Genomic DNA, 19,286 nt, shown 5'->3' with positions numbered 1-19,286 from the left:
TAGCACTCTGGCCTTGGTTCCTTCTCTTACTCCTCTTCCCCTCAGCCTCCTCTCTGACAGAGGGCTGTTTGTAGTCTGTTTCCACTCGATTAGCAGGCCACTGTTTGTGCCAATATGATTCGCTCCAGGCTCCTTCTGGGCCTCTTGTCAAGATTATGAGGTAGTATGAGGCGGGTTTTAAGACTGGAAGTTGAGTTTTGTTTTTGGTTTGTGCTTGTTAAGTCATTCTGTTATTCTGGGCTAGGTAAAACTTTGAACCTCCCTCAAGACTGAACTAGAGATCACTCTACTCAAAGAGGTGAAGTCTCAGAACGTTTGATTATTGATGTATTTTAGCAAGGTATGAGGTGTTATATCTCTATACCAATTTTGATACCACAAATATGCTGTTGAATGGGTTATACAAAAAGCTACATAAAAATATACATATTAAATGTAAATGTTGCATGTAGCCTTCAAGTATTTTTTCTAGTATTTATTATTTTTGACTAGGGTTTGGAATCGAAAGCCAATTCTTATTCAGAACTGATTCCAATTTTTAACATGACCTGTCAGTCAGACAGCACTTAGATAGCAAATCGAGTCTGGGTTCAGTATTACGGATACGCCAGAATGTCTGGTAGTGCTAATTTTGTTTTAATTTAGTGTCAGTTTTATTGCCAAAGCACCAGTACATTTGATGTCCCATACAAACTTTATAGTATTGATCGTGTTAAATAAAGGATGTTTGTAGTATTGTAATAACAAACACTCAAACAACAAAACAGGAAAACTCTCCAGATTTGCATAGTGATCATGTCCATATTTTTGAGCTTGACAATAATGTGGTGCTTTAAATAATGCATCCTTTTTAGTCCATCCTTTTAATCATTTATAACTTTAGTGATACTTTGCTGATATTTATGTATCCTTTCATGCATAAACGTTTTTGGACGACAAAGAAAATATGTACAAGACCTTAATTAATTACACTATTGGAATATATAATTTGTTACTACTGCAAATGTCAGGTCAGCCTGCTACAAAATTATGGCATGAATATTCATTATACTATGCAAATACAACTACTACACTGAACAAGCACAGAGAAATATATCATGGCTTTTGCTGAAAATGCTTTTCTTTCTTTCATTTACAGGTTACTGAACAGAAAACCAAAGGTAAGTACATATTTTAAGTCCTTTTAGTCTTTGAAAATAAAATGTAATAATTCAACAGAATAGTAATGTAATTCAGCTAATATTTAATGCGACTCGTGTGTAGTAAGGTCAGCAAATATGGAGATCTTCCTCATTAGTCTGAAGATAGCTTTTGTCGCTCTGATTTCATGCCTGTGCTGGCTAATGCTTGGTGACACATGCATTATTTCATTAGCATATGTTCACTGGGGTGTGAGGAAACCCAGACGGGTAATACCGGGATGGGAGATATTCCTCAGCATCAACGGCTTGCAGAATTTAATTTATGGACTGGTTATTAGTTTGTTTGTTTTGTGCAGTCTTTCTTGTTTTTTAATTGTTTCTTGCTTAGTGCCAACTTCAGGTGTGGTTGCATTAGTAATATTTTTGCAGGCAAAATGGTCCATTGTCTTCAATTGACCGCATCTTTACTTTGATAGTCCCAAGGTTCTTAGGTGGTATTGGATGGCAATCTATGGCATTGGATGGTAATGCTGTCTTGACAACATTAGAAGTATATTAACCACATAAAACTGTTTTGTGACTATTGCTGTTGTAAATATAGGTGCACTCCAGATGTAACCGATGATGGACATTCGTGAAGTGTTACTCATTGTGTCTATGGATGGATAAACATCATCTCTTTGTGGTGTTTGAATGTTTCGTGTGTTCCCATTTACAGATTTGGGATATTTGGTGTGCCTTTCACAGTGCTGGTATGAAAATTGAGCCTTGTCTGCATTGTTCTCCTCTCTCCTGAAACATTGATCTGTTTGCTTCATGCATATTTACATGAATGTTGAAGATGCTTAATTAACTCTGTTAGAGATGGGTTAACAGACTAAAAATAAATATAAATTGTCATCAATTTAATGGTTGCTATTGTTTTACATGTTGAGGAGGTGAAGGAAGATTCGCTTGAGATCAGGATATTGAGATGAGAAACAGAAGCCACCTTTAACTCTCCTCAATGACATCTGTTGGCACCAGTTGGCATGTTTGAGCTATGCCTGTGCTTTTAAACATTCAGACCGATTTAAAAAGGTGCATCTCCTCATAACATGGAAATTAATTTACTGTGTAATTAAAAGTGGCTTTTTGCAAAGGTCACCAATTTCTTAGTGTATCACAGCAAGGCCAAAATATTACAGAGTTCAGACTGAGGCATTTTCTGCCCCAATTATGCCCAGCTGGGGTGGAAATGTCCTGCAGCCAGTTGACTTTTTAATGGCTAATGGCAAAATTACCGAAGTTCATAGTGATTTCTCTTAGTAGCAAAACAGTGAATATTACAGTGTCACAAATGATAGCAGCATCAATTCTCTGCCTGATAAACTGTAATTCTTGATGCAATTAATTTACAATTTCACATCCAGTTAAGTGCATCAACACTCAACCATAAGGCTGATTTTTATGAATTGCGATCTACAGTAATTAGCGGCTAATTTGCCTAAGCAGAAAGGAAGGACGGTCTTCAAATGTGACATTCATAAATACTCATTAATCATGAAAGTTTAGACTATAATGCTGATTTATTCTGCAGCGCATTAATCCGTTTAGAGGACTTTATTTATCATATTTAATTGTACTGTTGTGCATATCAACATTGCAACTGGTAATGAATGAATTCAAACTCCTGATCCAGAAATGACTATATGATTATGCAAATTAACAAAAGCCATGCTCAATTGCATCACCCTCAAGAGTCCATGTCAGCTTAATTATTATATATTTAAAAGATAAAAATATATAGTGATATAAAATAAATATGTATTATAAATATGTGAAAAATGTACATTAAAAGGAAAGTGTCAGAAATGCTCTTTTAGTTTTAGAGCAGTGGCATTTAAATGGCGTTCCATGGTTCCATCCGGACCGCGGGACATAATTGCACCATTTTACCGTTTCTACAGTTTAAAGTGAGCAACAAGTCAAAACAACGGAGCGGTTGACACCAAAGGTGCTCGGGGCCATCATGGTAATGATATTTCATGCTACATTCTCTAATATTTTTATCTAGAGCCAAACTTGCTTCATTCATGCCCTTTTCGCTCCATGCACGATGCTTCTCTCTCCTGCTAAAGACGTAAAGCGCCACATTAAGAGTTGCAGATGATGCAGTTATTTTAATAACAGTAGCAGGAACACGGTAAGCAGAAAAATTGATACTTTTGCTAAACACTGCAGAAAATGAGAGTGCAGCAAATAGGCCTTCAATTATTCTTATCTGTCATTATACAGATGACTCCGATCTATCCGTTTATCTAAACCAGGTTTGTGACAAGTTAACGCATAGCGCCTTTAGATGTTTTGTTTTTTCCCATACATTTAGCATTATTAATCTGCATATTAAGAGCATTTCATTATAAACAATGTTATTATATGATAATTTGGAAAATTAATTAGAGATGTCAAGTGAAGACAAAAAACTTTGAAATTACTAGTTAACTTTGTTTTGTGCTCATGATGAGAGTTTTGATTATTAGATTATGTAATTTTTTTGTTTTTAGTAGTTTATTACTTTGTGCAAAATATAAAAATGGTTTAAGACATCTGGTTTAAGGCGAGACACTACAGGTGAATAGGGTAAAAAAATTAACTAGCAGATATCACCATGAAACTTTCCAAAATGTATTACAAGTTTTCTGTAATTTAATGTTTAAATATGCAAAGCAGGCAATATCTAATCAAATATGCACTAATTTGCATATATTTTAAAAAACGATATCTGAGTATTGGATAAAGCCAGGTTAAAAATTATTTTTTCATTTTGTTCACATATTAGATGAGAAAAAAATTACAGAGGGATTTATGGATATCTACTTTTGTTATCCTGTAAATCAGAAAATACTGTCAATAGCCTTAAAAAAAATATTTTCACCATGTTTTTTGGAATAAAATGTTATATAAATCAGGCTAGGAATAATATATTTACAAATCCCTCTGTAAATGTCTTCATAATATAACTAGGTACAAGTCTGGAAAGTTTGGTGTATATAGGTGCTACTGAAGTGGAGATTTCGGACTTGGAGTATAAGAGAAAAGTCATTTTGAGAAAACGGGCTTTAAAGATTTTTCATCAGCCAATGAGATTGCGCATTCAGCCCTTTTACTTTCACGATTGGTTGCTGATAAAAAGGAAATGACCATATTTGGATCCGACAGGATTGTACATGAGAGAGCTTCCTAACCGTGCATGTGATGACAGGCTGACGGCAGAGATCGTGGAGCAGCATGTTGATTTAGAACGCAAACTTTTGTTGAATTTATGAGAAATCTACAGACGCAAACAGACAAAGTGTAATAAAATAAAGACCTAAATGTGTATTTCGGACTTTTTTTCACCACAAGTCTGAAAGAAGACATGTTATTGAAGACAAATATCCAAAAATCTCAAAATTGACCAGTAAAAAAACCCCGATGTTTTTGCCTGCCGTGTCTCGCCTTAAGACATACTTTTTTTGGATGGTAAATAATGGCGCAAATATCATAGACTGTAAAAAAATATGGACGTAGTGTCCGTGACGTCACCCCTAGGTTTCTGAAGAGCCTTTTTGAAGTCCAAAGTGAACGGAGCCAGCCATCGCCATCTTGACAGCACATCACTCCCGGATAACCGAAATGGGCAAAGAGGCGGGATTAGCTGAGGTGACGTGACGGCTAACAGACAGCAGACAAACGGCTAGTAGTGACAGCAGTGGCAATCCACCTGTCACTCAAGTGGCCACGCCCTTATGAGTTATAAAAAAAAAATTCACTATAGCTATATAGACCAAATCCACTTTTTATACCAGGCTGTAAACATATTTTTTTTCTGCTGTTAAGTTGGGCATATTAACATGGTGGGTAAATGGAATTGACTCTCTTTTGGAGCCTGTCTCTAGCGGCCAGTCAATGAATTGCAGTTTAAGTCACTTCCGTGTTGGATTCAATAGAGAGACCGGAAGGTTGCCGCTTGCCAAATATCAGTAAATCGACTAGTGCAAACCGTAGTAAATCTCCTTGCATGATTCATTTAAATACTCTCCTCCCAAAAGTTTTGCGTCTGAAGGGAAACTCCTACAAATGATCGTGTGCGTTGCGCAGAACGCATGCTCAATGTTCATCTCCATGTGTGTGTTTTACACTCTGCTCACGGCCCAAATGCATGTACCGTTCACGCTCACCAGAAAGGCAAAGTCCGCTAAAAAACGTGCCGACATGAAATTTCTCTGGACTTGTTTCTGTTTGCAATAGCCCTACTGTGCTGTAACATGGTTTGTATAGCCGTGCTTGGCAAGGCTGGCAAAAATGACGTTACCCTCTCGCTCACTGATCTGCTCACACATGCTCTGAAAATAATAGCTTTGTAGGACTACTTTATTTTGATAATAGGTCAACAAATAAATCAGTTAAATCTGATTATGTTACATAGAACTGAATGAAGAATATTGATATTTAATAGGGGTGTAACGATAAACAAAACTGACGGTTCGGTACGTCCCACGGTTTTGACGTCTCGGTTCGGTTCATTTAGGTGGAGTGGGGGGTTTAGAAAGCTAAAATTGCTTTTTTTTTTTTTTTACAGTGCTTTAAATAACAAATTGTGTCCTTGTCTTTAAATTAATTCAATTACAAGTAAACGTTTCGCAAGGATAAAAAAATTTATCTGCTAATTCTGTAAACTATATAGGAGCCCTTACTTGCACATTACTATAACATTAAAGCTTAACAACCGAGCCTAGACTTTTAGCCTAAATTCAGTTGCTATTTATTTTTAGATATAATAATCAACACTCAAGTAAGAAATTGTATGAAACCATGTAAACTGCACATAAGGCAGTTTTTACATTAACATTTTTACTCTAATTTATTATTGAAATATAATAATTTACACAGTTGCTGTCATTTTCATGACAGATGTTTTAAACATACATTAAATAATCAAGATGTCATTAACAGGTTAAGTAAAATATAATATATAGGCTAATATAGTGCATTTATTTAGTGAAAGAGTTCATTTCCTTAGCAAACCAACAAGCTGTGGACACTGAATGACTTGCCTGAGGTAAATAAAGCTATGTGAAAAACTAAGCGTTTTATTGACGTATTTCCGCTGTTGAAACACTGAGCGATTACACGAGTTATGATGCCTTTTAGTAAGTATACTGTATCTTTCAACATACCTTCAGGTGTCCATTCATGTTTATTCTGTAACTGAGGAAGAGAATCGCGTTTACTCACGCTCCGCGCTGCCGCTTTAAATGTGGAGCTAGTACGGTGATCTGTCACGCCACATCAAGAGCGCCAAAATGACATTTAATGTTTGAATTTCGTGATCAAATAGACAGAATTTGAAAGATTACACCTTGCTTATTATCGAATGTAACAAAACACTGAGCTTATTGCGATTACATGTGGTTAATGGTGGTTAGGCAATGCTGTATTCGTTGTGTACACATAAGACATGAGGTCCAATGAGCCGGGAAAGCAGGGGGCGGGGCGGGCGTGTTCGGTACGCCATGAGAGTATCGCGATTCGTATCATGGGTGGTGTATCGCGGTTTTTCGGTTCGGTTCGAATATCGTTACACCCCTAATATTTAATATTATTTTAATATAGGGCTATTTTCTGTCCAATTTTTGTGTTACTTTAAAGAAAAGTGTGGTTATTTTATTTTATTGGCTTCTTTTTTTTCTTTTTTTTTGATTCATTAAATTATTGAATTTAATTAAAAGTTTAATAATAATACAATATATATATATTTAAAGTCATTTTCAGTTTCGGTTTGCTGCCAAATGCATCCAGAATTTCACCCCCAAATTTTTCTTTTGGTGCATCCCTACTTTCAGTAAAGAGTAAAAGAAAGGAACTTCCTCCATTGTGTGTCTTAATGTTGAAGCCTTTGCCTGTTATAACATGTGTTTTGGATCTTTTCATATTTGTTAAAATGACAGATCTAAAGGGAAACGGAATTGGTTCATTACTGTTTTGTCAATATAATAAACATGCAGAGATGCATGCAAGAAAAAATATATATTTTAAATTATTGTCATATTTTAGTTCACAATACTATCTATATTCTTACTGTATGCCAAGAATCAGTGTTTTTAATTTAATTGTTAAGTTAAGCTATTCTAAGAATGTTATTACGCAAGGATCCAATCAAATACAGATGCAAGCGGATCAAGTTAATGCAAGATTGCTATACGCAATATTATATTGTCCCTGATGATTTCCACCCGTAACATATACAGTAATTAAAGTATTTTTTCAGATTTATTGAGGGTTCAGTTTTTTCTCCAGCTGCATTTTAAAAAGAAGTGGTGCCAGATTTGTTCTGGGATTAAGAACCGTAGTACATGTGTGCATACGTATGTACATTTTTAAGTGAGAGAGATGATGTTGTACAAGTAGATATAGAATCACGAAGAACCGAAGATTGACACAGGCAGGAAGAGATGGAATGAGAGAGGCCCCATAGCAAATTGCCTGTCTGAGATTGCCAGTATGAAAAGCTTGTGGTCCCAGTGTCCATCTGCTTCCTGTAATGAATTCACAAGCACTTCGAACAATAGGGACAATAAACGAGCCGAACGGGCTGTGGGGGATGGAGGAGAGAATGGAGAGAGGGAAAGGGTAGAGGAGGAGGGGAAATGTGCGAAGGAGAAGGGCACAGGAGAGAAAGAGGCAGGCAGAGACTGCCTCCTGATTGGCTGGAAGCGTGGTCGATGGATAGGCACGCTGACCAGAATGTAATCATAGATGTGCTTCACCAGCTTTAGGCAGCAGCCAGCAGCTCTGTTTTCAAATGACTCCAGGGGATCTCTGTATTCCATTTACAACTAGAAAACATAAAGAGTTCTTTGCTCAATTAGTGCACGTCTCCTGATCCCACACGATAACTGCAGTTATGCTTGTGGATTTTGTTTTATAAATGTGCAGAGATCTGCACGAGGCAATTTGATCAGGTTTCATTTTTGCCATTGTGTGAAATTCCAGTCCATTTCATTTCTGAAGGCAAATCTGCCGTTCAGGCTGTTATAAATGGCTCATCTCAGCATGAAGCTTTTCTTCTAACTGTGTCTATCTTTAACCCACATCCTTGGGTGAGTTACAGTAACTCTGCCTAGAGCTGCTCAGTGTGTGAGCCTGATGTTAATCCTGTTCTTTTCTCCTGAGCATTGTGTGTAAACTTCTCAAAGAGCCTGCCCCAGATGGCTCTCCTGTGAAGAGTTTACCCAGGAAATCATTCTGAGGCTTAGGCTGACAAAAAGGACTTGAATGTTGTTGGTAGTCTTAGTCACTGCAGCATATAGCTTTTCCAAATGTTTTTGTGCAGTAATCTGATGCACAGCACCACAGAGCAACTCTGGATGTCTTTTATAGTTTTAGACATTCCTTTTTTGCATTTTGCCCAAGCAGCAACCTTCCTGTCTCTCTCTTGAAATCAACACGGAAGTGACTTAAACTGCAATTCATTGACTGGCAGCTAGAGACTGGATGCAAAAGAGAGTCGATCCCATATACCCCCCCATGTTAAAATGCCCAACTTAACAGCAAAAAAAGGTGTTTACAATCTGGCGCAAAAAGTAGTTTTGGTCTGTAGCCTATAGCTAATTTTGCCCTTCATGACAACTGTGAGGGGAGTGAATATTTTTTTATAACTCGTCTGTTTAAATTATATTAAGCCTTAAAGTTCTGCATAATTAAGGGCGTGGCCACTTGAGTGACAGGTGGATTGCCACTGCTGTCAACACTAGCCGTTTGTCTGCTGTCTGTTAGCCGTCACGTCACCTCAGCTAATCCCCTCTTTGCCCATTTTCGTTTATCCGGGAGTGACACGCTACCAAGATGGTGACGGCCGGCTCCGCCCACTTTGGGCTTCAAAAATGCTCTTCAGAAACCTACGAGTGACGTCAGGGACACTACGTCCAATTTTTTTTTTTCACAGTCTATAATTTTGCCACATCTTTAAGGTTCAATGGCCTTTAGTGATTTGTGGTCAGAGGTCAAGAATTACACTTCCTCGCTTCCTCGTCAGCATTCATTGTAAACAGTATTGAGGAGATCATCTGTCTGAAATCCTGAATGTGTGCAATCCAGTGGCAGATGTTTATTTATTTAGTTATTTATTTAGTTTATATGTATATTTCATACAGTATGCAAGTTTTTGTTATTTAGTCTATATATTCAACATCTTCATGGATTTGGTCTCACCCCACTGATCTACATAAATGACTGGATTGCTCATTGCGTTCTAAACTGCCAGTAGGCGGTGAAGCCACCAGAAGTGTTCAAGTTCTTACAATTTTCTTACCGACAGAGGACATCATTGACTTATTGCCAAAACACACTAATTGTTACATTTAATTGATATATAACATTATCTGTAATGTTTATTATCTTTTCATAGAATCTTTTTTAATAGATTTCTTCTTGTACATAAATATGCAGGACATATTAAGAATGAACATATCTAGGATTATTAGCAGAAATTGATTTGAATATACATTAAATATAACATTTAAAAATAATTCCCAACTACTAAATTGCACTATATTATATTAAAAAGGTTAACCATTCATCATCTTGCTCAGAGCGGCAAAATGCTTGGAAATAAAGCTCCATGTCTTTAAAGGGATAGTTCACCCAAAAATGAAAATTCTGTCATCATTTACTCACCCTCAAGTTGTTTCAAACCTGTAAGTTGATGGACCCCATTGACTTCCATAGTAGGAAAAAAATATATACTATGGAAGTCAATGGGGTCCATCAACTGTCTGGTTACAGGCATTTTTCAAAATATCTTCTTTTGTGTTCAGCAGGAAAAAGAAATTCTTACAGGTTTGAAACAACTTGAGGGTGAGTAAATGATGACAGAATTTTCATTTTTGGGTGAACTATCCCTTTAAATCTATACGCAGTCAATGTAATTTTTCTGAATAAGTTGTGAAGCGTGTATATTTCCTGATGTCTTTTTGTTGAACAACTTCTACTTCAGACTGCATGAACCGAGTGATATTTGTATATATTGTTGAACTAAGTATTCATTTAACCAACATTTAAGTCATTATCTTTACTGCTTCGAAATACATGATGTTAACAAAAACACTGTTGAATCATTCACTCTTACTGTACAAATAAAGCAATATTATACTGTTTACATAATTACATAACCAGTGAATAACTGTACATGGCGTATTAAGTTATGCACATGCCTTACAAAGCATGAATTTGTAAAATTTCATAAGAATCACTGTGACATTTGTAATGCTGAGGTGTCTCATCCATCAGCTGATCTGATATTTGCTATTGTAATGAAGATGAAAGTAACGTTTAATAAGCAGGGGAATTTTCCGTCTTTAAACAAATAACCAATCAATGTTTAGGACGTTTGTGTTTTTAGAATGTATAGAGAGACTTGTTAGGAAATGTTTTCTCATTAAAATCAGATGATGATCTATTAATTCAATAGAATGTGAGGGAATTATAGGGAATACCAATATAACAGCGCAATGGCTTCACTTTTTTTGATGTCATGAGAAACTCAGTCATTTATATAAATGAGTGTCTCATCCTAAAATAAAACATACCATAATTAACTCTCCCTCATGTCACTATAAACCTGTACAACTTTCTTTCTTCTGTGGAGCAGTATGTCTTTCCTTTTGGTTGTGATACATGGATGTGCGCTGTGTTATAATGCATTGCTATAGACGACGGTCATTATAAGGAAGGAAATGCCACAGAATAGAATCTTGCTTAAAAAAAGTGCATAGAGCTGCTTGTTTTATTTGTTGATTGTTGATTTTCAAAGATAAGTCTGAGCATCAGTTATTTTTGAACACTTTCATCTCGTTTTAACAAAACCATGAGAATATTGATAATCACGATAATTTTGGTCACTATAATCATGATATGAAATTTTCAAACTGTCCCATCCCTAATGTGTTACCATGGAAACGGTAAAAACTTTTTAATCTCCTTTTTTTGTGATGTTAAAACATAACTGGTAAGACATGTATTTGATTTTTTAGCAATTTTAGAGTCAAAATTATTTTGTAAAATATATATTTTTTGCTTTACAGTAAACTTAAACTTCTTTAACTTTTGTACACTTCCATTTTTTTGAAGTGCTTTTTCTGCAATAATCTCCTGAGTGTCTTCTTTAAAAAAGACCAACCTCAGGCCTTTATTCCAAAGCATTCATGAATTACAACCATTTAATTACAACCATTGATCTATGCTCAAAAAGGGGGAGACAGTTAACAGGTTTATACATTACCACTTATTTTATCACTTCATTTATCTCAATTTAAACTTCGTCTTTATATTTCCTCATCTCTTGCAGTGCCAGACTCCGTTAAACCCAATCCCAGCATCCCTTCAAGTCCCATTCTGACCCTGAACCTGCCTGTACCCTCTGCCTCCACCACCAGCAATGGCAAGCATAACCCTAGTAATGCCCTACAACAGCAGTTACCTCCATTGCAGCAGTCCAGTCCCCGATATGTGCACAAAGAGGTTCCTCCACGCTTCCGACAGCAGGAGCAGAGGCAGCTATTGAAGAGGGGTCAACCTTTACCTACAGCCGCTCTGAACCCAACCTCTGCTTGCACTCAGACCGGGGTCATCTCGCCTCCTGGGACACCCACCAGCAAACGGCACACGGGTGAGAATCATGTTTTGTTTTTGATGGAAAGACTAAGATATTTATTTTGACTGGCTTTTCACTTGACCAATATCAGGTACGGTTAGAGATACATTGTGGTGTTTTTTTTCATTGGTTGTCTTACTAAATAGAAATTTCTTCTTCCTCATGGCCCAGCTGGAACGTAGAAGTCCACAGGGACTATGATTTAAATGGCTGGGGATTGTGTCTCCCACCCTGCTATGCCTTAACAAAGCCTGGCATTGACCTCTTAAGTGTCATTCTAAGCCTGAGGTCATGGGAGCGGCAAGGTTGTGTGACTCTGTCTCTAGTGTTTTTTTCCAATTATTGTTTACTGACCCCCTTCCTCTATACCCCTCTGGTTGATGCCTGAGAGTGTTTGCGATTCACTCCAATCTGGTTTAACGGCAGGTGGAAGAGCAGTGCTTGAGCAGAAGGGACTCAGCATCCCTGGGAACATGGGCTCACCAGCTGTTTAATGGCTCCTAATGGCTTTGTCAACTCGTGGATCATTATTGTCTTCACTGTTTCATATAGATTTGATTTTCTGCTTATAAATATTTTAGAAATGTGTTTCTGGGATTCTAATGCCATTAAAAATCTAGTTTAAGCAAAGAACAAGGTTTATTTGTTTGAAATTTGTCTTTTTAAACAGAAAAAAAAAAGATGTTGTACCTCTTAAATGGTTTTACTTGAACAATTGGTCTGTATGGTTTTGGCTTTACCTTACTCTGATCGGACACATTGCTTTGGAGCATTTACAAGCAAATATCTTGCAACAGGTTCCTAGAAGTTATTTTCTATGTCATCTTAATTGAGCAATGCCACCTTCCTGTAGCTTAAACAGTGCTAGCAAGCCAAAGATTTTGGGCTAGATTCCTAGGGAAAGCAAGAACTGATAAAATGTGTATCTTGAATGCAATGCAAGTTGCTTTGGATAAAAGCATCTACCAAATTCAGAAATGTAAATGTCATAACTGGACACTTAAAGATGTCAACTCTCAAAGATGTCCCGCTGAATGTCATTAGCTATAATAGTGTTTTAAAAGGGATGGATTTAAAATCTTACAGAGAGATTTTTACTGTGCAAACATACTAACAACTGAAAAAGCACCTTAGTTAAAGCACCACCACCACCACAAAAAAAAAAAAAAAAAACAATACCTACTTGAGATTAGCTTGAGTTTAAGAATAAAATACAATAGTGTATGCTTGGAAATACTGACACACTATTACAACTAAAGAGAACACAAAAGATATATACCATGCCTAGCGAGGCAGGTATAAAGGACATGCTGAAATTGATGCTTAAGTTATGTTACAGACATGATCTCATCCATGTCAAAGCTAGAGGTGGTTTCATCTCACATGCCAGCCCCCTCTGCTGCTTCATTAGCACAGTGTCTCCCCAGCTGATACCCGTCTGGGTCTCTCTCTCTCTCTCTCTCTCTCTCTCTCTCTCTCTCTCTCTCTCTCTCTCTCTCTCTCTCTCTCTCTCTCTCTCTCTCTCTCTCTCTCTCTCTCTCTCTCTCTCTCTCTCTCTTTCTTTCTTTCTCTTCTCTCTCTCTCTCTCTCTCTCTCTCTCTCTCTCTCTCTCTCTCTCTCTCTCTCTCTCTCTCTCTCTCTCTCTCTCTCTCACTCTGTCTATTTCTTTCTCCTTTCTCTCAGCACCCTTCTAAGAGAACACTGTGATCTGATAAAGTGGAAAACATGACTGATGATCATTTTAAACATGTTTGCCATTTTACTCTTGGGAAGAAGTGAGTCCTTTGATCCGGAGAACAGAATTGGTATGAAAGAAAGCACAGTCTTATACATCACTGAGACTTTGCCTAGAGAAAGTCTGGCACTGGAAAGCTGTAATTGTTGACTGTATTAAAGCAAATTCTAAGTTTAAAAATCTAAGTTTGTAGGTAAAAAAAGAAATGTTTCTGGGTCTGGTGTAATTTTCCAAAGTCTGGAAATTCTCCTTTCTGGGCTTTCACCAGGATGAAAGACTCTCAGACACAGCACTTGCAGACATTTGTTGGCATCAGAGTAAAATAATACTGAATAACGAATGGTCACAGCATTTATCTCGCTGGCTTTTTGAGACTAGTTATGTGGAGCCACTCTTTAGGTGTACAAACTCTCATTTCCTGCCTTTTCTATTTTGTTTTGTTTTGTCCAGGATGTTTGAGGAACAAGGTAAAGGAAAAAAAACCACCGCCTTATGTGTTATGAATTTATAATGCAGTCTTTTCTCTCTCCCTCTCTCCCTCTCTCCCTCTCTCTCTCTCTCTCTCTCTCTCTCTCTCTCTCTCTCTCTCTCTCTCTCTCTCTCTCTCTCTATCTCTCTTTTCTCTCTGTGGGGAGAGTGAATGTGACTAATAGTGAGAGCAAGCAGAGGAGGGTGTGTGAGAAGAAAGTGAAAAAGGGAATAAAAGCAAGAGAGACAAAATTGTAGACAGCAGCCTTGTTCTCTTGGCTGCATTTCAGCTCTGATAAAATGGCGTCCCTGAGAGTGCCTGTCTGCAGGAGAATGGGTTGCTGGATTGCCTGAACTCCATCAAAAAAAAAAAAAGAAACATTTGGTTTGTTGTCTTTTTTGTCTGTTTTTTTACATTTTGTGCAGCAAGCATTAGCGGTTGGTCAGTAGTAACAGTAGGACCTTACTGGTATCATTATAGAATTTGTGTTATAGTTTCTTATTAAATCTAATATGGTCTAACATTTATTTATATACAGATTAAAGTCCCTGTTAATCTGTATTTGACAACTACCTAAGATATCAGGTTATTCATACATTTCAACTCAGTTGTTTCTTCTTTGATAATACTAAATCAAGGAATCTTTTAAACTCAGTGATAGTATCCCTTGTTAATTTATAATACAGATAACAGCACCTTCTTTTGCATGTAATGTAACAAACACATCTTAATTTTCGAATAGTCCTTGTATATTAGGCTTTGTATGTAATGTTTTGTTATATATATATATTAGGGGTGGCACGGTTCACAAAACCCACGGTTCGGTTCGTATCACGGTTTTAGGGTCACGGTTTTCGGTTCTGTACGGTTCATGTTGTTGTTTTTTCTTTTAATCTTTAACACTCCAAAAATTTACTTCAGCATATGATATATAGCTGAATTATCTAATTATTTATTTATTTATTTCATAAATGGGGTGTGTTTGCAAAACGCAGCTTCTCATTTCCCATTCTGAAGTAATATGAGTGAGCAGTCACCCTGAGGAAACTTTCAGTGGCCCTGGAAGTCCATCATCTGTAGAGCTACGTGGGCTGTGTTGGACCGTTATTTGTCAATTTATCCTCGTGTCTCGTCATCATAGGCGGGACATGTCCCCACCATTTTTTGCCAGGGTTGATATTATCTTGCAGCACGGGTGTACCAATACAAATAAATAAAACATTTCCAGTTAACTAGCAAAGTATTTGTTTCATTCGTTTGTTAAATAAGAAGCAATTTAGCGCTGAAATGTGTTTTTTTAATCAAGTGATCAAAGTGCTCGTTGCAGTTGCGATCAGTGGTGCTGATACAGTGTTCTCGTGGCTCGCGCACACACCGCAGCGGCCGCACATTCATCACTCGGACGCGCGCTTCAATCCATTGAGGAGACTCAAGGCTACTCGTTCCGATTAAATAATAAAACAAAATTCATACAAATCGGTCCCTGCTTGATATACAACCGCTGATAAACATAATCGGTTTTGATAAAGAAAAAAATATATACGAGCGCAGAACCTTTGATACGCTTGGCAAGTTCTGCCACTGGACCATTAGGCTACGTGGAACAGTCGATCTATGTAGCCTATTTATTCACATGAAAAAAAACAACATATAGTGGAGTAGATCTCATTAAATGTCTAGGTAAACTCAGTGTACTATATAAATCGATTGCTGGACATTGTAATGTAATTCTACATATGTCTGATTTATGATTTAGCATTGTATTAGCACGGGCACGAGGCTACATTGCGCATGCGTCGAACCGTGCAAACCGCGCGACGCACACGCGCACCGAACCGAGACAAGCGAACCGAACGGTTCGGATGTTTTTTCATGTACCGTGCCACCCCTAATATATATATATATATATATATATATATATATATATATATATATATACATATATATACATATATATACATACATGTATGTGTATGTGTGTGTGTGTGTGTGTGTGTGTATATATGTATATGTATGTATATGTATATATATGTATATATGTGTGTGTGTGTGTATATATATATATATATATATATATATATATATATATATACACACATACAGTGGGTACGGAAAGTATTCAGACCCCCATACATTTTTCACTCTTTGTTATATTGCAGCCATTTGCTAAAATCATTTAAGTTCAGTTTTTTCCTCATTATTGTACACACAGCACCCCATATTGACAGAAAAACACAGAATTGTTGACATTTTTGCACATTTATTAAAAAAGAAAAACTGAAATATCACATGGTCCTAAGTATTCAGACCCTTTGCTGTGACACTCATATATTTAACTCAGGTGCTGTCCATTTCTTCTGATCATCCTTGAGATGGTTCTACACCTTCATTTGAGTCCAGCTGTGTTTGATTATACTGATTGGACTTGATTAGGAAAGCCACACACCTGTCTATATAAGACCTTACAGCTCACAGTGCATGTCAGAGCAAATGAGAATCATGAGGTCAAAGGAACTGCCTGAAGAGCTCAGAGACAGAATTGTGGCAAGGCACAGATCTGGCCAAGGTTACAAAAAAATGTCTGCTGCACTTAAGGTTCCTAAGAGCACAGTGGCCTCCATAATCCTTAAATGGAAGACGTTTGGGACGACCAGAACCCTTCCTAGAGCTGGCCGTCCGGCCAAACTGAGCTATCGGGGGAGAAGAGCCTTGGTGTGAGAGGTAAAGAAGAACCCAAAGATCACTGTGGCTGAGCTCCAGAGATGCAGTCGGGAGATGGGAGAAAGTTGTAGTAAGTCAACCATCACTGCAGCCATCCACCAGTCGGGGCTTTATGGCAGAGTGGCCCGACGGAAGCCTCTCCTCAGTGCAAGACACATGAAAGCACACCTGAAGGACTCCAAGATGGTGATAAATAAGATTCTCTGGTCTGATGAGACCAAGATAGAACTTTTTGGCCTTAATTCTAAGCGGTATGTGTGGAGAAAACCAGGCACTGCTCATCACCTGTCCAATACAGTCTCAACAGTGAAGCATGGTGGTGGCAGCATCATGCTGTGGGGGGGGGGGGGGGGGTTTCAGCTGCAGGGACAGGACGACTGGTTGCAATCGAGGGAAAGATGAATGCGGCCAAGTGCAGGGACATCCTGGACGAAAACCTTCTCCAGAGTGCTCTGGACATCAGACTGGGCCGAAGGTTCACCTTCCAACAAGACAATGACCCTAAGCACACAGCTAAAATAACGAAGGAGTGGCTTCACAACAACTCCGTGACTGTTCTTGATTGGCCCAGCCAGAGCCCTGACTTAAATCCAATTGAGCATCTCTGGAGAGACCTGAAAATGGCTGTCCACCAACATTTACCATCCAATGTGACAGAACTGGAGAGGATCTGCAAGGAGGAATGGCAGAGGATACCCAAATCCAGGTGTGAAAAACTTGTTGCATCTTTCCCAAAAAGACTCATGGCTGTATTAGATCAAAAGGGTGCTTCTACTAAATACTGAGCAAAGGGTCTGAATACTTAGGACCATGTGATATTTCAGTTTTTCTTTTTTAATAAATGTGCAAAAATGTCAACAATTCTGTGTTTTTCTGTCAATATGGGGTGCTGTGTGTACAATAATGAGGGAAAAAAATGAACTTAAATGATTTTAGCAAATGGCTGCAATATAACAAAGAGTGAAAAATGTAAGGGGGTCTGAATACTTTCCGTACCCACTGTATGTATGTATGTGTGTGTGTGTATATATATATATATATATATATATATATATATATATGTATATGTGTGTATATGTGTGTGTGTATGTATATCATATATATATATATATATATATATATATATGTGTATGTATATGTGTGTATATGTGTGTGTGTATGTATATCATATATATAATAAATGTATGTATATGTGGAGCAACGAGTAATATGGCGGAATAAGTCACGCCTTCTAAATAAAAGAGCCATTCGCCAATTGGTAAAGTCAGATTGAACAGCCTCAGATTGAACAGACTTTCCTTGAAAGGGACTTTGATGCATGGTGCAGAAATTCACTGTAGTCTGATAGCCCTTTGTGATAAGGCTGCCTGGAAAGAGGAGATAAGTGTATAGATGGAAGAACCGTGTTCTGAGGGACTGGGCACTATTGTGGCCAGGCGGTATCATAAGCCACACATTAATTTTAGCTGACACAAATGGATTCCTTCTATTTGACAGACAATCTTCCTCACATTGAATCAGCAACTGATTAGTTAATTGTCTAAATTAAGTGACGCAGTGCTGTCAAACACTAAAGGGAAGTGAAAAGACTTGTACAATGATGTTAAATTTGCAAAAGAATACACTAGATGCTTAAGAAAGCACCTACTGTATCAAGAAAATGAATAAATGTTTTTAACGGTTTGTTTATTTATTAGTTTAATATTTTTCTTGAGGTTCACTTATAATATTAAAGTCCCCCGTGGTGAAAATCAAGCCTTTAATGTTGTTTATACGTCCATGTGGTGTTTTTAATATGCTTTAAGTCAAATTCACAAGTCAACACCATTGCTGAGTATTTTCTCCTGAAAACTGCAGTGAACCAAAGACAGTCTCAAAAACGCGGTTTGAAATCGCTGGTGTTTCTGACGTCACAAACTACCTTGTAACCAATCACTTCAATATGTGATCATCAACGAGTGGATCTCTGAGCTAGTGTGACTGAGTGGAGGCAGGTCTAATTTGCATATTCATAGAACCACATACTAAATGAGGCAAGGTTTTAGAGTTACATTCAAGCTATTGTAAGGCATGAAGAATTGTTTTCAAGGAAAAAAACTTTAAGGCTAGACACTACAGGTGAATAGGGTAAAAATCTTAACTAGCAGATATCACCATGAAACTTTCCCAGTTGATTACCTACATTAAGATGAGAAAAAAATGTATTACAAGTTTTCTGTAATTTAATGTTTAAATATGCAAATTAGGCAATATCTAATTAAATATGCGCTAATTTGCATGTATTTAAAAAAAACGAAATCTGAGTATTGGATAAAGCCCGGTTAAAAAAAAATTTTTCATTGTGTTCACATATTAGATGGGAAAAAAATTACAGAGGGATTTATGGATATCTACTTTTGTTATCCTGTAAATCAGAAAATACTGTCAATAGCCTTAAAAAAAAGATTTTCGCCATGTTTTTTGGAATAGGCTAGGAATCATATATTTACAAATCCCTCTGTAAATGTCTTCATAACTAGGTACAAGACTGGAAAGTTTGGTGTA

General features: G+C 37.2%; 1 protein-coding gene across 2 annotated transcripts in view; it reads left to right on the top strand.

The window, feature by feature from the left end:
• tnrc6c2 (trinucleotide repeat containing adaptor 6C2) overlaps positions 1-19,286 on the top strand; it is a 64,086-nt gene that overhangs the window by 21,439 nt on the left and 23,361 nt on the right. For both annotated transcript variants that reach the window (XM_084426743.1, XM_084426742.1), the window contains exons 3-4: positions 1,139-1,160; positions 11,512-11,832. In XM_084426743.1, the coding sequence (XP_084282869.1) occupies positions 1,139-1,160; positions 11,512-11,832 (343 nt within the window). The remainder of the gene's footprint in view (positions 1-1,138; positions 1,161-11,511; positions 11,833-19,286) is intronic.

Source organism: Rutilus rutilus (assembly GCF_951802725.1).
Source record: "Rutilus rutilus genome assembly, chromosome: 12".
Lineage (NCBI taxonomy): Eukaryota > Metazoa > Chordata > Actinopteri > Cypriniformes > Leuciscidae > Rutilus > Rutilus rutilus.
Note: the sequence above shows the minus strand (reverse complement) of the source record. Positions and strands in the feature narration are given on the sequence as shown.